The 20,849-nt window shown below is 44.6% G+C and overlaps 1 protein-coding gene across 5 annotated transcripts in view; it reads right to left on the bottom strand.

Annotated features, from left to right (window-relative positions):
• The window catches only part of DPP6 (dipeptidyl peptidase like 6), a 792,069-nt gene that overhangs the window by 90,628 nt on the left and 680,592 nt on the right, over positions 1-20,849 (bottom strand). For all 5 annotated transcript variants that reach the window (XM_050940410.1, XM_050940409.1, XM_050940406.1 and 2 more), the window contains 2 exons: positions 7,347-7,501; positions 6,037-6,134 (listed from right to left, as the gene is read on the bottom strand). In XM_050940410.1, coding sequence (XP_050796367.1) covers positions 6,037-6,134; positions 7,347-7,501 — 253 coding nt within the window. The remainder of the gene's footprint in view (positions 1-6,036; positions 6,135-7,346; positions 7,502-20,849) is intronic.

Raw genomic sequence — 20,849 nt, 5'->3', positions numbered from 1 at the left:
AATGACAGTAGCAATGGTCTTAAGGTAACACATTATACTGAGCCATTGCTTGATACATGCAAATTTGAAATTGTTTTTTACAAGACAAGTCCTGTTCTACATGTTTTTGAGTCTACTCACTGGTGACACTTCTGTCTTGGTAGTGTAAACGGGGCTGTGATATAACACTTTAGAATGACAATGTGAAAAACACCATGGAGAAGATTCTGATACCCCATACACTGAAGGAGTACCAGAAAGTGCTTAGATACTACAGTGATGAGCACAGTTTAAAATCCTGTAATAGATTAGACTATAACATAGAATCAAATAGACAATAATAAAACAAAATTGAAGGACATCTTACTCCACTGATAGCTCTACTGGTTTGGGACCACCTGTGGAGTACAGTACTACTCCACCCATGTAACAGTATCAGAATCTGGCCCTTTATATTTCTCGTGCACGATGAAGATTAACCCACTACACGCCCCTCCCCTCCGCAAACAGGCAAGTTTCATCTGCTTTGTGCAGTGCCTACTGGCTAGTGTGGTTTTGTTTGGAGGCCCAACATCTAATTTAAATTATCTCAGAGGTACCAGTATATCTGATGACCATACACAAATGAATACCTTGGAGAAAGAGATCTTTACAAAATTGTATTTGACATTCACACAAAGTGCTCTGTTAATATTTGGAGAGGGACCATTAGTGGCAATGTAGCCATGGAACTAGATTCTGATCTCAGTTATACTGGTATAAATCCATTGAAGTCAATGGACTAACTCCTGATTTATATCAGCATAAATGAAATCAAAATTTGGCCTCCAGGCTTTGGTAGGTGACTGCATCAAACTTGAGCTAAAGCAGCAGATTAGAACTCTTCTCCCTTGAAGGCAGACTGATTATGATAATAAATGCTTATGCCAATATGTTACACTGTTCTTTATAGCCTTATAATGATTTGTTTTCAAGTGTCCAAGAAACCACAACAAATAGGCGCCAGTTCAGCTAAGCACTTAAGAGTTATTGTGGTGTGGCATTGTCACCATAGTTAAGATTGTCTCATGACTTTTATTTAAAAGTCAACCTTTGTAGTATGTCCTCTGAAATTGACATGATTAGTCAGATTGCTTTGAAATCTGGTGTGCCTCAGGAGCATACAGGGTAGGGTTAGTGACCCAAGCTTGGGGTCATTTGAGCCAGGGATTCTGGAGACATTGGCCCTGAAAAGATTGCAATTTTCAAAATGTTTCTCAGTGGGTTTTCTTTGTGCAGAGCTAGAGAGCAAACTATGGAAGTGATCTGAGTCAAAATGGTTTCAATTTGTCAAGTTTTACCCAAAGAAGTGCATGGCACTCACTAAATATTTGGGCACTCAAACTGAGACCAGTATTTAAGAAAACGAATGTTCTTTACAGTGTGTATGTGCCAGTTCAGAGAAACAGCTAGAGCATTTCCATTTCCACCACTTCAGGGGCTTTAAAGCTCGACTTTTATAAGTGCTCTAGAATTCGAATGGTGACTCAGATTGATTTCAAATTTGTTGTGCCTGATGGGAGTGCAGGGTAGGGTTGGTGTTTCAAATTTAGGGTCATTGGTCTGAGGGTTTTGGAGCTCCTTTCCTCCCTGCCCCAAAAAACAAAACAAAATCCCAGTTTCCTTCAACCTTGTACTGTAAAACTGAGCGGGACTGATGACTGGATGAGTCACAGACCTTGTTGAGACTGATGGCTATGAATTTACCCTTCAATTAACATAATTAAGGATAAGTTAATCACAAGCACCCACATAAGACAAAAGGCATTTTGGATTGAGTGACTGGAGGTGGCTACAATTAGTGAGCCATGGGCGGCAATTTTATTTGGTAGGGAATGTAATGAAAGTATCTGGGGACAAAATTAGACATGTGAATGTTTCCTGAGTGGGAGAATGGCCATTAGGGGACTGGAGGAGTGGGAAAACTGGGGGAGTAGTGTTTGCCGATGCAGCAAAGGGAGGGAGATAAATAGGGTGTTTGATACAGAAAGTACTCTGAGGGCATTCTGCTCCAAAATGTATAAATTCTGCGCAAAATATTTTAAAATTCTGCAAATTTTGTCTATAAATAAATGGGGAGGCTTCAGCAAGGCAGTGGGGAGCATGGAGGTGGAAGATCACCCTGGAGCTCCCCACTGAGACATGGACTCAGTGGTGAGGCTGCACCCAATCCTAACACAGTGCAGGGGCCGGGCCTGCCTCAGAAACACCCCAGGGCCCTGCTCTTCTGCGCCAGGTGCACCTGGGGATGGGCAGGCAGGCTCAGCCTAGCAGGACTGAAGTGTGGAGGGGCTTAGTGTGCGGCGATCCAGGTATGGGGTGAGAGGGTTCTGTGTGGGGCAATCTGGATGCGGGTGGCTCGGTGGGATCTAGGTGCACAGGGGCTCATTGGGTGGTTCTAGGTGAAGGGGCAATGAGACACTGCAGGAGGATCCAGTGAAGATGACTGCGGCTCAGCAGGGGGAGTCTGGGTGTGGGAGGCTCAGTGGAGGGTGGATGCTAGGAGAGTGGGGCTTGGTAGCATAGGGGTCTGGGTGTGTGTGTGTGGGCTCATCAGGGTGGTCCAGGTCAGGGGGATGAGGTTGAGGGGGCATGGGAGGGTCTGGATACATGGGGGTTCGGTGGATAGGGCAGCAGTTCTCAGTATAGTGACCCCTCCCCCTGCAGCTAAGGAGCAATGGGGGCAGTAAGCGGGGGTGAGGGGTACAGATCTTCCTGCAGCTGGGGGAGGTTTCTGGGGGTGGGTCTGACCTAGCCCCAGCCCCGGCCACTCCTTGCAGAGGAAGAGGAAGTCCCATCCTCCCTCAGCACAGCTGGGACTAGCAGCTGAGCCCGGTACAGGGTACAAGCCACAGACCAGGGCATCTCCAGCCCCAACCCCAACCTCCCACCCCCCTGGTGATTTACCTCTCTGCCAGCTGCTCTGGGTGCCCGAAACGATGTATCCATGCTGATTGGGAGGGGTGCATGACTGCTTATGTGGATTCCCTTCGCTTCCTCATCAGAAGTCATTTTTCTCCATGGAAGGAAAGAAATCTGCAGGGGACATGAATTCTGCACACATACAGTGGCGCAGGATTCCCCCCGGAGTAAGAAGGGCAGAGAGGTTTGGGGCTCAGGTGACGGAGGCAGGGGTGGCTCCAGGCCCCAGTATGCTAAGCATGTGCTTGGGGCGGCATGCTGCGGGGGGCGCTCTGCCAGTCACAGGGAGGGCGGCAGGCGTCTCTGGTGGACTTTCCGCAGGCGTGCCTGAGGGAGGTCCACCGGCGCCGCCTGCCGCTCTCCCGGCGACCAGCAGAGCGCTCCCCGTGGTATGCCACCCTGCTTGGGGTACCGTGGTATGGCGCCCTGCCTGTCTAGAGCCGCCCCTGGAGGGAGGCGTGGGAGTTGGGGGGAGGGGAGTGGTGAGACGTGTTGTAAGTGTCAGGAGGACTGCAGCAGAATAGGCATGGGGGCGCCTGTCAGACCTGCATTGCTCTATCTACTGTATGTATGCTCAGATCTGGGGGGCTCCTGCCCCTCTGGGGGTCTCTGAGCCTCTCTGACTGCCTCCCCTGTGTATGCCAGTGTCTGGGAATCCCACTGCCCATCTACAGGGGTTGGACCCCTACTCTCCATTACATGAGATGATTTTGGGGGGCTGGGGGAAAGGCTTGCCCTTTTGAGAGGGTCTGAGGCTCACTCTCTGAACTCATGTGAGCCAGGATCTGGGAAAATCCTGCCCTTTGAGTGGGGAAGCTGAGAACAGGTGTATTTCATTCATATCACAGGGTGGCTCTAAAGCACTCAGGAGTGGGAAGGGAAAACCTACTCAGATGAATGGAGCAGTTCACAAGCCTCAGAGCTATTGCTTCACATTGTATTAATCTCTAAGGGGTGTTTTCATTCCACTGAGAACAGCACATTGAGATGAATAAGCCAGTTCACACCTTTCAGAGCCTCCTATGCTGCAGATGCCTTGTACGGGGGTGGTCATCCCACTCTGCCCCGAGGGGTTAAAAGCAGCCCTGGGGACAGTTAGGGCTGGGAAAGGCTGATTGGGGAAGCAGCCTCAGCTGTGGCCACACCCCAATCAGGGTCCAGCTGGCCCTTATAAGAGGGCAATGGGCAGGAGCAGACAGACATACTCTCTCTAGCTTGTTGAGGGAAAAGGGTCTGGCTGCCTGGGAGCTGAACAGGGCACCAAGAGTGAAGAAGGGCTGGAGGATGGCTAGAGAAGCTGGGGGAGCTCCAGCCTGGAAACCCCCCTGAGGCTGCAGGCCTTGTTAAAGGCCAGAAAGGGTACTGGGGTTGCAGAGGGCAGCCCAAGGGTAGGCAGAGGCAGCAGGTCCAAACCCCTCTTGCTGGTGATGAGTGGCATTTACACTGCAGTCTGCCCCAGTGAACAGGAGCTAGATCAAGACTGGCAGCAGCCATAGTCCGAGGCGAGGTGGGGATGGAGGGTGGGGGTTTCCCAGGGAGGGGAGACCCTGATCTGTGGGGGTACTGCCAGGGGCAGCACCCTGGCCTGAAAGAGGCACCACAGTCCAGGAGGGACTTGGGGGAGCCAGTGGCAAGTGGGACATTGGCCTGAAGAGGGCGATCCAGAGGCTGGAAACACTAATTCCCTGGATGACCAACAGGAGGTGTTCCAGGGGTGAGTCCTGCCCCATTACATGCCTGTTTTAGAGGAGCCCTATGTCTATGTTGTACCTCTATCCTTCCCATGCAAAGGAAGACACTTTAAAATGTCCTGAAATCTGCATACCGAAACAGATTATCATGAAATTTGCTATGCCTCATGGGAGTGCAAGGTAGAGTTAGTGACCCAAATGTGGCGTCAGTTGAGCCAGGAGTTCCAGAAACATAGGCCCCAAAAAGAAGAACTATTTTTCAAAAAGCTTCTGGATGGATTTTTTTTGCACAGCACTAGAGAGCAAACTATTGTATTGCTGTGATGCAGGTTAAAAAATGGTCTCAACTGGTCAGTTTTTACACATGGTAGTACATGGCACCCACTAAGTCTTTGAGGGACCTGAATGGTGTTTAAGAGAGTGTTCGCTTCTTCACTTGCGTAGACGTGCTGTGATTACAGTGTGCATGCACCAGAAGAGGAAAAGTCCATGAGAGGGTTTCTATGCAACCATTTTATACTTGCCTGGGTAACTCAAGGGACTGTGCCAACATCGTTGCCCCTGGTGAGCACCCCACCAGTGATCGTTCTAGTCCAAACCTTTGTACACCTGGGCAACAAAGATTTAATAACCATTTTCCCTTCTTTAATAGTGCTGGATGGAATGGGTGGGAGTTGATGGGCTGTAAAAGGTGAACAGTTTGTATATTTCACCAACTGTAGAGTGGGCAGAGTAAAGGTATGTGTGTTAACGGAGCATTCTGGGGCACTTCTGAAAGAGGGAAGAGTTAGGTTACATAGGCAACCTTAACTGTGCATTTCTTGTTTTTCAAAAGCTCAACTTCATGTTCTGTAAGGGGATGACATATCACCAAGCGACCTTAACTCTGTTTTAACATTTTTTTGCCACTGAATACTCTTAAATCCCAGTAAAGTTTTTAAGTGCTTTGCTGAATAGTAATAGACTTAAGTACATGCTTAATCATAAGCACATCTTTAACTAGTTTGTTGAATGGGGGGCTTACTTTCTAAAAACTCAAACCTATGCAGAAACAGCAAAAACTTTTGCTTCCCCCTACTCCTACTCACACCTTCTTGTCAACTGTTTGAAATGGGCCACTCTTATTACCACCACAAAAGTGATTTTTTTCCTCCTTTGGTATCCTACTATTAATTGAATTGTCTCATTAGACTGACCTCCCATTTGGTAAGGCAACTCCCATCTTTTCATGTCTATTTATAGCTCCTACTGTATCTTCCACTCCATGCATCTGATGAAGTAGGTTCTAGTCCATGACAGCTTATGCCCAAATACATTTGTTAGTCTCTAAGGTGCCACAAGGACTGCTCATTGTTTTTGCTGATACAGACTAACATGTTTATCCATTTAAAACTAAGCAACATACCTCATTCTTTGATCATCAGGGGGAGTCATTTCCAGATCATGGGTAGGGCCATTCAAACCAATGATGTGTAAAGAAATGCTTGGATTTTCCATTCCAACCTGGAAATTAAAAATGAGAGGATATTACTATACATCTTACAGTAAATAACTTCTTACATTTACAGAGAGAACCTCTTATCTGAACAGATTCTAAAATGCTTTGTAATCATAATATACACAAATATCTTATCATATGAAGTGCAACAACCTCTGGGCTGGAATGCAGAAACTGTTTAACAGTGTACAGAAAAAGCATACAGTAGTTTAGAGCAGGCATTGACGTATGAGGAACTTAGGATGGTTGGATGTAACTGCCCACATTAAAATTTGGCTAGAACATTGACAATAACATCTACCACATTTGTGAAAAATGTCATGGTATTTTTAGTAACAAGGGTCAGGATCTCAATTTGATGCCTTATCTGAAAATGGCAGGGTGTCCTTAAGCCCCATGTTGGACATTAATTAAACACTGGCTTACATGAAAAAGCGCCTCCTACTGAATCATCAGCATCACTTCCTGCAGCATCTGTGTATTCTCTTGATGTCTCCTATCTTCAGGAGTGGCTGGGTTAGACCTGGCTTAGCATGTGAGATCTGAGGGGACTACCACACAGAGTGAGATGTCTGCAGGAAGCAGCTGTGCCGTGCAGTACAGTACACGAACATACTATACAGCAGCAGAAAGTAATAATAATCTTCCACACTAGCCTGAGATTTGCACCAGATGCTGCTCACCTGCAGTGACAATCTTCTGTAGGGCTCTGTAAAGCAATGCAGGATTGTACTTTTTCATCCCTAATTCATTTTCTCTCCCTAAAGCTAAAGTGCAGTGTGTCTCAGAAGCCTGACTATTATTCCATCTTGAATTTTACAAGGGGGTCTAAGTACTAAAGTTTTCCGATTGCCCTTTTGGTGCATAGGCACAAACCCAAGAAATATAATAATTTTGTTTGCAACTTCTCAGATGTAGTCACACTGCATCTAGCATCAAAACCCAACAGATTTTGTCCAGGTACAAGAGGAAGAAAGGGTTTAGACTTTACTTTTTCTCTTTACATTACCAGTGTCAGAAAAACGTACTTGTACAAAGGCTGCAAAAGAATAATGAAGACCACAGTTTAACAGTTCAATGGGGAATGAATGATTTTTTCTGTTAACTGCACTGCTTATGAATATGTTCGATTATATATTACCATATCGGAGTCAGCTAGAAACAAAATCATGAAAAATTCCAAAACCGTTGACTGATTGTTTTATATTTCCCCTTACCTTTGGATAATGGTATGTTTTAACAGTAGGGTAAAGGCTGCCAGTGTAGACTGGAATTTCCATAGTAGGGACTCTGGAGTCATTTATTGTTGCATATGCTAACCTGGTTCCATCAGGAGACCACCAATGTGCTATATGAGTCTTCAAGATCTCCTCTAATTTAAAAAGAAAAAAGCACCTATTAAACACACAATGCTAGTTAGCAATGAAACCAAACAGCAAAGAGCTGAAGATCCTAGTCTAATCACAGCACATGGAGGATGCAACAGGAAAATCAGTAAAAAATGCTCATTAAATTATGTGATAATAATTATTCTCAACGTATAGGTTACTAGGCATAAATACTGCTCAAGAAACATCAGGTTGCTTATATTATCAGGCACATATACCCATGACACCATAAAAGGCACTGCTGTCACTGAAATATAGATACAAGCACATGTCAAGGACTGAATTTTTATCTTTCTAATTACTGCTCCCAGGTTTGGAAAAGTGTGCTGGTCTGAAGAGGGCAGGTAACACTGGCACATCGTAAGTTACTGGCCTTAAAAAGCATGTCATTCTGATTACTATACTGCATTTTACTACCACTTCATTTCTGACATTTTTTTCAAACTAGTATTTTATAAACTGCTGGAGTCAGGAATTAATGCTTCACAGCACTGAATGCTGAGACTTCAGACTTTCAGATGACATATATATAATGCAGTAATATCTATTGGTTGTTGAGACATGAGCCACAAAAATTATGTCATAATTCAAGTGTGTGTTTGGTGGGAAATCAATATGGTAATTAGAAAGACAGTGTCTTGCAACATGCCAGGCCCAGAACTACCTATAATGCTTACCAAATATGAATTTCAAGAACCTGTAGTAGTAGCCAGCAGGGCCAGCTTTAGGTCGATTCCCCCAATTCCCTGGAATCGGGCCCCGTGCCTCAGGCGCCTTTTTAATTTAAATTTTTTTTTTTTTTTTACATACCCGGCGGTGGTCCGAGTCTTCAGTGGCACTTCGGCAGTGGGGGGGTCCTTCATTCACTCCGGACCCACCCGCTGCCAAAGACCCGGACTGCCGCCGGGTATTTGAATCGGGCCCTACAGTTTCTAAAGCCGGCCCTGGCAGCCAGGGCTTGCCTGCCTACATAGCTGTGACTTTTAGGGCTGAATTCTCTAGGAGCTTCAGCTCTACAGAATCTGTGATTCTTAGTCTCGCATCAAAAGAACGAAACCCATCTTCTCATACAGTAATCTGTACAGCATATGCAATCCCTGCTGCTGTGCTTTAGTCAGGATCACTCCTATGACATTAAACCTCTTAAAGAAAATAGATTATCACCTTTCACAAAACTGAAACTTTAGGAAGTCAAGTTAGTATCTTCCAAATGCCAATAAATAGAGACGTTTAGGACTTAAAGAGTGATTTCTTCAGCTTTGTATGCATCTAAAAGCTGAAAGCCCCTTTGCAGATAGGGATTAGAGAGTGTGATGGAAACTAGAAGTTATGAAGAAGAGTGAAAGCATTCAGAGCTTTGGTCATACAAGGTTTTGGTCCACTGGATCTGTGCACCACACCACACCACACCATAGAGATCCTCTGGGTTGACCAGAATATGACCTCCCTGTGTTGTGCATAGGGACGGGCTTACAGAGTCCCCATACGCCAGACCTGCACTATTGTCACTACACACAGACACACACAACTTTTAAGTGTTTTTTGGGCTTTCCACAGTGTGACACTGTGTCACCAGTCAACCTGTGTATGATCCATTTCTCTGTATTTACCTATATCTTGTTAGAAGTTTAACAATGTAACCAGATTAGCTTGTGGATGCTAATTCCCTGCCATGTCTCAATTCATTTTACCCAAACATTCTTAGGCTATTTTCATCAAGAGCCAAATCTCACTCCCTTGAGTTCAGTGGGAGTTTCCTTAAGTCGATGAGTAGGTTTGGACCCACTCTGTTCACCTTCTTTTAAATCATTTGTCAGACTGGAACATCTAAGGGACAGGGACATTATTTCCTGTTTGATATGTTAAAGCAACATGTACAATTTTAGCACAACAAAATTAATAATGCTATACAGTGCTATACACAGCAGTCATTCTTACAACTTTTTAGGTTGTCTGAGGTAGCTAGATACATTAGGTCAGTATTGGCAATATTCCTTTATGTTTAAGGATAATATTTCCCTAAGTATAGGAGACGTTGCAAACACTGAGGTTGTGGTTGCTGTCCAGTTATACAAGGCAGCACTGGAAAGGTTTTGATGGCAACCACTGTAAATAATTACTACTTCTGCTAATAATAATCATAACTTAATGATAACCCAAGACCTTCCCAATAAAAGTTTGGGAGGGTGAGTAAGAAATGTGAAATATTACAAACAGCAGCACAGATCTACCTGGCAAAATGTTGTTGAAATATTTTCATTGTATTGTCCTATAAAAATATGTCTCTTGGCTTTTCATGTGAGCAGCTCATTAGAGACATAATTAAGCATTAGAGGGAAAGGGATAAAAAGGATGGTAGTCAAATCTTTGACATTTTCACATTAATTAGGAATGACTTTATTCAGCAAACATTTTCTCCAAGCTCTCAGGCTTAATGAAGCAGTTCAGCTGAAGGTCACATGCCAAGTGAGGTTTTAGTGCCCATTTTGTAGGCCTCTGCTGCTGAGATTTAATTGCATGAACCTTTGTCTTGAAACAACGCCAGGATCTTGCCATTATTAGAAAGAGCAATTAGCTTTAGCAAACCAGAGAACATATTTATGAATACAAAGTTAGTAAGTATCAGAGAGCAGAGGCCTCTTTATTCCTCGTATTCATAATCACCTCATGAACATACGGAACGGTTACTAACCCTACAGCAATCGTGCATCTTCAAGATGTTGTTGTAAACATCGACCCCACTGTACAGCAACATGGGATCGGCTTCTTTGTCCGGCACTGTCCATTGGGGTTGTGCACGCATTCTCTGCCTCCTCATGAGCCTGTCTGTGAGCACAAAGGGCAGGGCTCCTGCGACCCTCCCTTGGCTCTCTCTCAGCTTGAAGCCCATGGTATCTGAAGTCATTGAAAAGCATGGATGGAAAGTGGGTAATGGGATCCACATAGATGACATCATCTGGAAGAACCATAGTTACTGTAGGGTAAGAAATCTTTCTTCACATGTGTGTCAGTGCGGAACCCACTGTAGGTGAATGGCAGGCAGTATCCCCTCAGGATGGTGGGAATGAAGAGTTTCAGCGTATCAATGAAACAGCGATTGCAGTGTTGCTCTTTTGAAGGGCATGTGGCATCTGACCTGATGCTTAAGTTCAAGGCGCAGTGCTTGACAAAAGTCAGTAGGTTACTCCATAATGCTGCCTTGAGACTTTCTAATACTAGCACATTCCTGAACCAGACAGAGGATACCACTTTTGCTCTTGTGAAATGAGCCAGGAAGTTTGGGGGGAGAGGTGCAACAGCCAGCTTCCTATGTAATGAGATAGCTTAATATTTAGAACATCCTGTCCTATGGCTAGAAATAGAATGACTTAGCCTGTCAACTTAAGTCCTGGATACATCAAATATGTGTACTTTCTTTTCTCATGGTGCCGAGTGTGGTTTTTGAAAGAAGACAGACAAGTTGACTAGTTTAGAGTAAATTTTGAGACCCCCTTAGGAATGAACTTCAGGTGAGCTCTCAGCACCACCCTGTCCCTATGGAACGTCGTATAGAGAGGTTTGGCCATAAGTGCCCGAAGCTCGCTCACTCTTCTGGCTGAAATGACAGCCACCAGGAAAACAGTCTTCAGAGTAATGTAATGCATGGAGCTGACTCAGACATGTTCAAATGGAGGGTCCATGAGCCTCAGAAGGACCATACTGAAGTCTCAGGCAGGGGTAGTTCCCCGTGTGAGAAACTTTTGATAATGTTAGGTAAGAGAAGATCATATATGACTGCACAGGCAGATAGAAAACCAAAATTGCCACCAGATGCAGATTACTCAAGCTGAACAAAAGGCTGGCCTGCTTTAAGAGTCATATATAGTCCAGGGTCTTTCATGTTGAGGTTTGTATAAGGTACTAACTGTACTGGGCTGCTCATACCAAGAACCTCTTCCATTTAGAATGCATTTTTCTGGTAGATGTTCTCCTGCTCTGTACCAGGATTTCTGGAGCTGCAGGGAGAAGCCCCTGTACATCATACTCAGCCAGCCAACGGGCAGGCCATCAATCAGGTACAGTCACCTTGGGTCTGGCTGGAGCATCTGGAAGCTGGAACAGACACTGAATGGCCATCTATGAGAGGTCAGTCAGCCCAAACTGCCTCAACCAGTATGGAGCTAAGAGAATGATAATGGCTTTGTCTCTGTTGATCTTGGAAATCATCCTGGCAATAAGGGGAATTGGTGGAAAGGCACAGAACATCTGTTCCACTGCAGGAGGTGGAACATCTATTCCACTGGTCTTGAGCTCTCAGGCCCCCTCTGAAGCAAAAGTTCTGACAATTGCTGGTTTCCTTGTTGGTGAACAAGTCTATTATAAGAGATTCCCAAAGATGGATTATTGCTCCTATGATGGAGCTGTGCAGGGACCATTCAGGATTAGTTGTGAATCACCTCCCCGGGGTGACTGGTAGGCGCTAACTCCTGAGAGATGAGTCATCAGGGATACCCTGTTCTGCTGGCACCAGATCCCAAATTTGATGGCTTACAGCGTGGCAAGGAGCAGGCACCCTCTGTTTATATAGTGCCCGGCTCTCATATTGTCTGTGAATACTTGTATTATTGGGGTTTCGAGGACAGGTAGGAATGCCAGACAGGCCTGATGGCCCTGAGCTCCCAGACTTTCATAAACTGTCTCTTGTTGTCCAGAGACCAAGGCTATGTCTTCACTACCCGCCATATCGGTGGGTAGCAATCGATTTCTTGGGGATCGATATATCGCGTCTCATCTTGACGCGATATATCAATCCCTGAACGCGCTCCTGTCGACTCCGGAACTCCACCAATGCAAACAGCGGTAGCAGAGTCAACAGGGAGAGCTGTGGATGTCGATCCCACGCCGTGAGAATGGTAGGTAACTCGATCTAAGACACTTCGACTTCAGCTACGTTATTCACATAGCTAAAGTTGCGTATCTTAGATCGATTTCCCCCCCTAGTGTAGACCAGCCCCAAGTTCCAGGAATTTATAGGTGATCCAAATGAGATCCCCACCCTGGCCCTACTGCATCCACGATCAGTTTCTTTACTGAGGATGGGAATGAAAAGGGCACCTCTTTCTGTGTGACTGTGGGTTCCAGCTACCAACCCAATTCTGCAATGACATGATGTGACACTAAGGCCCTCCTGTCCTCAGCGCTAGCTCTGGCTTTTTTGCCGCTCCAAGCCAAAAAAAAACAAAAAAGGGGCGGGACCACCAGAGAAGCAAAGGGGGGGAGGGGGAAGGTGCGGCTGGAGAGGCAAAGCAGGTGGGGGGAACACAGCACAGCTGGAGCGGGGGGAACACAGTGAGGCTGGAGCGGCAAAGCTGGGGGGAAACACGGCGCGGCTGGAGCAGCAAAGTGGGGAGGGATCGGGGGAGAAACAATGGCGCAACCGGCAAAGCAGGGGAAAAACAAAACAAAAAACCCCACAGGGTGGCCGGAGCCAGAGGACTCCCTGTGCTGCAGGGTGCACGCCTGGTCTAATGGGGGGGAAGGGGCGGAAGTGGGAGGCAGAGAGGGAAGGGGGGCAGCCAGTGCTTCCGCGGGGCGCTTGCCACACAGCCCCAACCGCCGCGCCGCCTGCCAGGAGGGCTCCACTCCGGTCAGCAGGGAGGGAAGGACGCGGGCTGCCCTGCCGAGTTTGCTGCAGGGCACTCCCCTCCTCTGTGCCGCTGCCCCCTACAGGGTGGCCGGAGCAGCAAACAAAAAAAAATAAGCGGAATGCCGCTCCGTAGAATCTGCCACCCCAAGCACGAGCTTTCTCAGCTGGTGCCTGGAGCCAGCCCTGCCTGTCCTGATATCTTGTCAGAGAATAGGCTGGCCTAAGCAAGAGCTGAAATTATGGGACAAATGATTCCTTTTCTTGCATGAGTGCTCTGCAAGGAGAAAGCTCACAGGGAGCTCCTGTCCTTTGTCCATCCATGCAGAATGTGATCGTCATCATTTCACTCTAGGTGCTGGCTAGCACTGTCTGCAGCATGTGGGCTAAGCGCCTATCCATCACTCCACCCTTAGCACTGCCATAAAAAGCATTGTTGGTGATATTTTTCTCCAGCTTTCCAGTTATCAATTTTATATTTAGCTTTTTTCTTCTTTATTCCCCCATCCCCCAGTTCCCTCCATTCTAGTCATTTAAAAAAAAAGAATTGAAAAAGAAAAAAAAATCAAAATAGACAATAGAAAGAAAAACCAAAAAGTGAAAAAAAAACCAAAAAAATACATTGATTTCGAATTTTTAGGTTTTTTCTATCAATCCAACAACCCTCTTTCTCTCCCTCCCTCCAGGCCAATAATAATAATAATTAATAATAAAAAAACCCACTGGTCAGTTTTGAACTCTGGAAAATGAAAATAATTCCAAAATGTTGACATTTTTCATGCAGTTGTGTTTACAGTTTTTGACCAGCTCTAAACATTAACATCAGTTCATAATGTTTGTTGTATTTTGAAAGAGCCAACATCCTGGGCCCCTGCTGTGCTGAGAGTACTTACGGGTTTCCATATTATCTGCAGACAGCTTAACACAGTAGGGGGCTAAACATCCTAGCTTCAGCTGATGCAGGTGATGAGTGGGGAAAGATATTCCCCTAAGCAGCCACTCTGCCTCTGCTGCTTATCTTCCATAACTCTTGCAATGGACTAGTTATATAGAAAGAGGCCCATATACATCAGCTTTCAGGGTGGCAGAATCACATGGAAGGAGGTCCAACCATGGTCACCCTCAGTCTATACCCACATTTCAATTTGTACCAGTGCATATGGAGTGGACAATTGCACTGAGTGGAGATTTGTACAGAATGCAGCTCTCCTGCAGGCATTTCCAAAACCCTTCTGCAGGATAGTGCAAATCAATGCACGATAGCCCCAAGATCTATCCTTAATTTCTATGACTGTTATCAGCATGCCCCGCAGGGAAGGTTGTGAGGAATAAAGAAGCCCAGATTTTCTCTCCCTTTTTTGTAGTTGTAATAACTAAAGTATAGACTCACGTCTGTGGCAGACAAGAAAGCTTCTAAATATTTGAATTTGGAGTATGTTGTGATGAAGCTGTATGGGCCAGATCTTCAGGTAGTATAAACTGGTACACCATCATTAACTTCAATGGAACTACCCCAATTCACATCAGCTGTCCCTGGAAATGGCTCAGAAGTCAAGGTTGTTTTTTTACTGCAACTACACAAATAGAAAAGCCTTTTGCATCTCAAAAGGTGAGACGCAACCTCTAAGGAGGGTGAAATGGGTTGAAGGAGTTTTTATTTATCGCCTCCTCACCAGCCAAGAAATCCGTATCTTTCACATGATTATTCTGTCCATGCTTCAAAGCTCACGTTCTCTCTCTTTCAGTAGGAAATCAAAACACACACCAAGAAAGCCATGACCACATGTGACAATACAGACAGAAAGTAAATACTTTGATTCTCTCTCTCCACACACTTCTTTGCTATCAATAGATCAATTAATCTCAGCATATATTAATTTTCCCATAAGAAATTATGCACAATGTTCTCTAAGGGACTTTCCTTTTCTTCTGTTGTTACTTTGATTGCTAATGTATCAAACCCAGTAAGAGGAACTGCTGATCAAGGAAAATCAGCAGTTTTATTTATGGAGTATATTGCAGATGGTGCACTGAAAACACTGCATTGTTTTATTAAAATTGTTGTTAAAAAGGAAATTTAAACAAAAGGAAATTAAAGCCTAAGAAAGGCCATATCTTATAATAGGAGAGAAAACTCAAAGAATTTGTCAGTAAGAACCATCAAAAGAAGATAAGAAGAAGAGAGATCAGAGAAAGGGAAGAGGGTCTGCAAAGAGAGAAACAAAGACTTCTGAGATAAGGGAAACTCCAGGGGTCTTCAATGAAATAGCAAACCCATACAAATGCTTGTTTGACAGGTGCCATCTTTTAAAAAATCAACTATTCGATCATCTCAAATCACCCACCACACATGTAAGAATACCATTTTACAGTCTTAAAGCAGGCTGTTTTACTCTGTTAGGGAAAATGCATTGTTCAGATAGGCCTTCAGTGAGACATATTGTGCTGATTGTTTCCAAAGATCACAGTGTCATATTCTCGACGTGCTCACTTAGATTTTGCTCTCAATTACTTTGGTGTAATCCTAGAATAACACCGACTCCATAATTTTATGTGCCCTACTGTGTGTACAAAATTGTCAAAGTAATACATATTCTATAGGTAGTGCCTGACTCAGTCTGTCTATGGTATTTCTATACCACTGGTATATATGTTGATCTCACTTATCCTCGTGTAGTACCACTAACTTTGGCAGACAGAACCCTGATTTACATTGGTGTGATGTCAGAATCGAGCATTATTCTGCAGTAACTTTTAAAAAATGCAATCCCCAAGGAACGGTGAATGTATTATGGGAAAGCAAAGACAGAAACTTTCAGATTATCATCAACAGTATTACCGTATTGTCTCAGAGCTCTAGTCATAAACCAGGACCCCATTGTACTAGGGTTCCATCCAGGGTTCCATGAATCTTGTGTGCAAAGCCCAACCTCCTAAAAGGCATTATCCAGCTCTTTCAAGCAGCCATTCCCTTAAACAGCTGTGCAAAGTGAGGGAGAGGCAGAGCTGCACTACTGACAACCAGTTAGTGCCCCAGACCCCTTCTCAAACACATATGTTTTAAAGAATCTGAAAAATACACACCAAACGAAAGGACGCCATGTTCATTTTGGAAAATGCCATAAATATTCATAATGTCTGTAGTGTCCTTGGTGTAGAGTGTGCTTTATACAGCCAGCCAGTTTTAAACAACAAATGTCCCTGCTCTGATGACCTCACAGCCAGATGGCAGCAGTGCTATGGAGAAGCTACCCCTATGAGGCACAGAGCAGAATGAAGAACCTGTATTTAGGAAATGCCTGGATGCCTCATGCTCCAAAACGTCTGTTAGTCTATAAGGTGCCACAGGATTCTTTGCTGCTTTTACAGATCCAGACTAACACGGCTACCCTCTGATACTGGATGCGAGTGGCAGGCCTAAAGGTTTTAAAAGCCATAATCTCAGGGAAATGAGAACAGCTGGGTCCCTGTGTATCCCCTTCAACACAAGGAAGGTGTGGGTTGAAAATGTCATGTTAATCTCCTCTTAGCTGTGAAGTTTAATTATTTGGAACACATTGTTTTCTGCTCAGGCAGCCTTCCAGTCCCTGGCATTGACACAAAACACTCTCTTTAGTCTCATCAAGAGGACTGTGTGGACTCCCCCCGTTTGAAAAGTGACAGGCAAATAAAGGATTTATTTATCAACGTAGCCAATGTGCATAGTGTGGCGCTGATCATCTAATGGTGTTTGTAGGTTAGGTATCATCCTGGCCTCCACTGCCCTGCCAAATCCTGCCCTGGCTGGAGCAGAGTATGAGCATTGCTTCCTTTGGTACAGGGATCTTGCCAGCCAGGGCAGAGATCTTCAGGGTGGACCAGTAGGATACACTTTGGGGTTCCCTTGAGTGCTGCTTTGAGAAGAAGCACAGTGTAGTCCTACCTGCGGCTGACTAGGCTTATTGTTGTTCACAAGATATGCATATGGCCTGTTTTTCATTGATACTGAGTGGAGGTTAATTTGAATGAGATTGTGGGTGCTCAGCGCTTATCAGGACAAGTGTACCTAGGCCAGGGTGGGAAGCTAGTCATCCTTCATAATCTGTAGACCATGCCCTCTTCGGGAATGTAGTGTGCAGGTTGGCATGTTAGCTAGCCAGGTCTCTGCATGCTGGCAAGAGACTGTGTTTTGCTGCTTGAGCCAGGGTGAGCCAAAGTCAAAGAAGCTGCTGATATTCTCTCCTCTCCCCCCGCAGAGGGCTGGATCTACCCCATATTCGCCATAAAAAAACCCACAAAGCACAAATTTCTTAAGGTATTTTAAGAAGGGATATTACCAAAACCACCAACCTCTGATATGCTGCCAGGTCTATCACAGAAATGACAGAGACTCATGTTCTATAGTGAAAGATTCATAGATTCCAAGGCCAGAAGGGACCATCGTGATCATCTAGTCTGATCTCCTGTGTAACACAGGGCATAGAATGTTCCCAAATAATAGCTAGAGCATAGCTTTCTGATATACTGGGGTTTACATTAGCTGTTACCACTCAAGAAAAGGATCTTGGAGTCATTGTGGATGGTTCTCTGAAAACATCTACTTAATGTGTAGTGGCAGTCAAAAAAGGTAACAGAATGTTGGGAATCATTAGGAAAGGGATAGATAAGACAGAAAATATCACGTTGCCTCTATATAAATCTACAATACACCCACATCTTGAATACTGCGTGCAGATGTGGTCGCCCCATCTGAAAAAAGAGATATTGAAATTGGAAAAGGTACAGAAAAGGGCAACAGAAATGATGAAGGGAACAGCTTCCATATGAGAAGAGATTAATGAGACTGGGACTTTTCAGCTTGGAAAAGAGATGACTAAAAGGAGATATGATAGAGGTCTATAAATCATGACTGGTGTGGAGAAAGCAAATAAGGAAGTGTTATTTACTCCTCCTCATAACACAAGATAACAGACTGGCCATACCAGCCACTCCATTATCTCGCCCCAGGTCAATGTCAGGCTGACAGGCCTATAATTACCCAGGTCATCCCTTTTACTATTTTTTAAAAGTTGGCACATTAGTTTTTTTCCAGTTTCTGGAGCTTCCCCAGTTCTCCAAAACTTCTTGAAAATCAACATTAATGGCCCAGCAAGATCCTTGTCCAGAAATTTAAAAACTCTTGGATGCAAGTTAACTGGACTTGCTGATTTAAAAATGCCTAACTTTAATAGCTTCTGTTTAACAACCCGCAGAGATACTAGGGGAATGGAAAGAGTCTTATCACCATAGGATGAGACTACATGATTTGTCTTTTTCCCAAACACAGAACAGAACTATTTACTGAACACTTCTGCCTTTTCTGCATTGTTGTTGATAAGAGGTTTTGAATGCATTTATTTTAAATGCGCACTGAGTGAATGGTGCCAGATTGAGAGCCCTGAGAACACGTACAGCTTGGGCAGCTGCATATCCTTACATTGCCCCTCAACCTGCCTGAATCCTGACCAGAAGAATATAAGTGCTGAGTCCATGTAGTTCTTAGCCTCTCTCCTGAGACTGCCAATAAGAATGTCTATCATTGCCAACTGGGATGACGATTTTACAGAGTGAACACCTGTCCACTAGGTACTGGACTGGAGGATTCTCTGCACCTTGAGGTCTTTAAACCATGATTTGAGGACTTCAATAACTCAGATATAAGTTGGAGGTTTGTTGCACAAGTGGGTGGGTGAGATTCCGTGGCCTGCATTGTGCAGGAGGTCAGACTAGATAATCATAATGGTCTCTTCTGACCTTAAAGTCTATGAGATCATCAACTCATTTCAAAAGAACAGGAGTACTTGTGGCACCTTAGAGACTAACAAATTTATTTCAGCATAAGCTTCGTGGGCTACAGCTCACTTCTTCGGATGCATAGAATGGAACACACAGACAGGAGATATTTATACATACAGAGAACATGAAAAGGTGAAAGTATGCATACCAACTGGAAGAGTCCAATCAATTGAGTCCAATCAATCAGCAGGAGAAAAAAAACCTTTGAAGTGATAATCGAGATGATCGATAGAAGGTGTGAGGAGAACTTAACATAGGGAAATAGATTCAATTAGTGTAACGACCCAAACAGTCCCAGTCTCTGTTTAAACCTAAGTTAATTGTATCTAATCTGCATATTAATTCGAGTTCAGCAGTCTCTCTTTGGAGTCTGTTTTTGAAGTTTTTTTGTTGCAAAATGGCCACCTTCAAGTCTGTCACTGAGTGGTTAGAGAGACTGAAGTGTTCTCCCACTGGTTTTTGAATGTTATGATTCCTGATGTCAGATTTGTGTCCATTTATTCTTTTGCGCAGAGACTCTCCGGTTTGGCCAATGTACATGGCAGAGGGGCATTGCTGGCACATGATGGCATATATCACGTTGGTAGATGTGGAGGTGAAGAGAGACTGCTGAACTCAAATTAATATGCAAATTAGATACAATTAACTTAGATTTAAACAGAGACAAGGAATGGTTGGGTCGTTACACTAATTGAATCTATTTCCTTATGTTAAGATTTCCTCACACCTTCTATGGGTCATCTCGATTATCACTTCAAAGGTTTTTCTTCTCCTGCTGATGACAGCTCATCTCAATTGATTGGACTCTTACAGTTGCTATGCGTACTTCCACCTTTTCATGTTCTCTGTATGTATAAATATCTCCTGTCTGTGTGTTCCATTCTATGCATCCGAAGAAGTGAGCTGTAGTTCACAAAAGCTTATGCTGAAATAAATTTGTTAGTCTCTCAGGTGCCACAAGTACTCCTGTTCTTTTTGCGGATACAGACTAACACGGCTGCTACTCTGAAACCTGTCATTTCAAAAGAGGCCACCAAGCTGTTTACAGATAGTAAAGGTTTTTCAAGCCCACTGACTTGAACTACCTCAGAACTGCTGCTCTAAAACGCTCTGTTTGTCCTATTACCAAGCCTCCTCCCATTTGGTTGCATGTTATACAATGGAAGAGGCAGTAGGTCTCTGAAATGGACTGTGAGTTGGCTACATAAAATACAGCAGGTCACTGGGATGTTGCATGTGGGATCATTAGCACCGAGGATAATCGATAAGCAGTTGGCAAACATCCTTCCTTTCAGAACATCTGGAGGGCTTAAAATGCTGATGGTATCCATTAGGGACCTAACTGTGCCCTCAGATAAATCCTGCAGCTCCCACTGGTGTACATTTGGGAGGGCAGAACTGGGCTGTGGATGTTTTATTGACGTGTGATTGTACTAGCCAGGTAATCACGGTGGGTCAAAAGCTCCCCCATCCCTGGAAACAAACACAAAAAAGAAAAAAGGGCCAGAAACACATTGTGCTACCCATGGTGTATGCATGGGGGGATGGGCAGATTCTTCACTGGGGAGAGAGGCTGCAGATACTCAGGGGGCTAAGGAGCCTTGAAATTCCACAGAGTTCAAAGTCCAGCCCAGCCCTGCAGATCCGGGGGTTGTGAATCGTGTCTGTGCTTCCACGCTACCCCTCAGTTCCTTTCAGTCATGGCTCACACAAGAACTGTACTGCCAATAGCCCCACTCAAGGAGGCAAAGAGATCATGGAGGGTGGAATTTTTTTCATGGATTTCACTTGGAAACCAAATGTTTCTCTGTGGGGAGCAGAGTAATCCCACCTCTGCTGAGGTCTGACTCTCCCTTCCAGTACTGTTCTGATTTACTTTGCAATCCACTTGGACG

This window comes from Gopherus flavomarginatus, chromosome 2 (assembly GCF_025201925.1).
Source record: "Gopherus flavomarginatus isolate rGopFla2 chromosome 2, rGopFla2.mat.asm, whole genome shotgun sequence".
Lineage (NCBI taxonomy): Eukaryota > Metazoa > Chordata > Testudines > Testudinidae > Gopherus > Gopherus flavomarginatus.
Note: the sequence above shows the minus strand (reverse complement) of the source record. Positions and strands in the feature narration are given on the sequence as shown.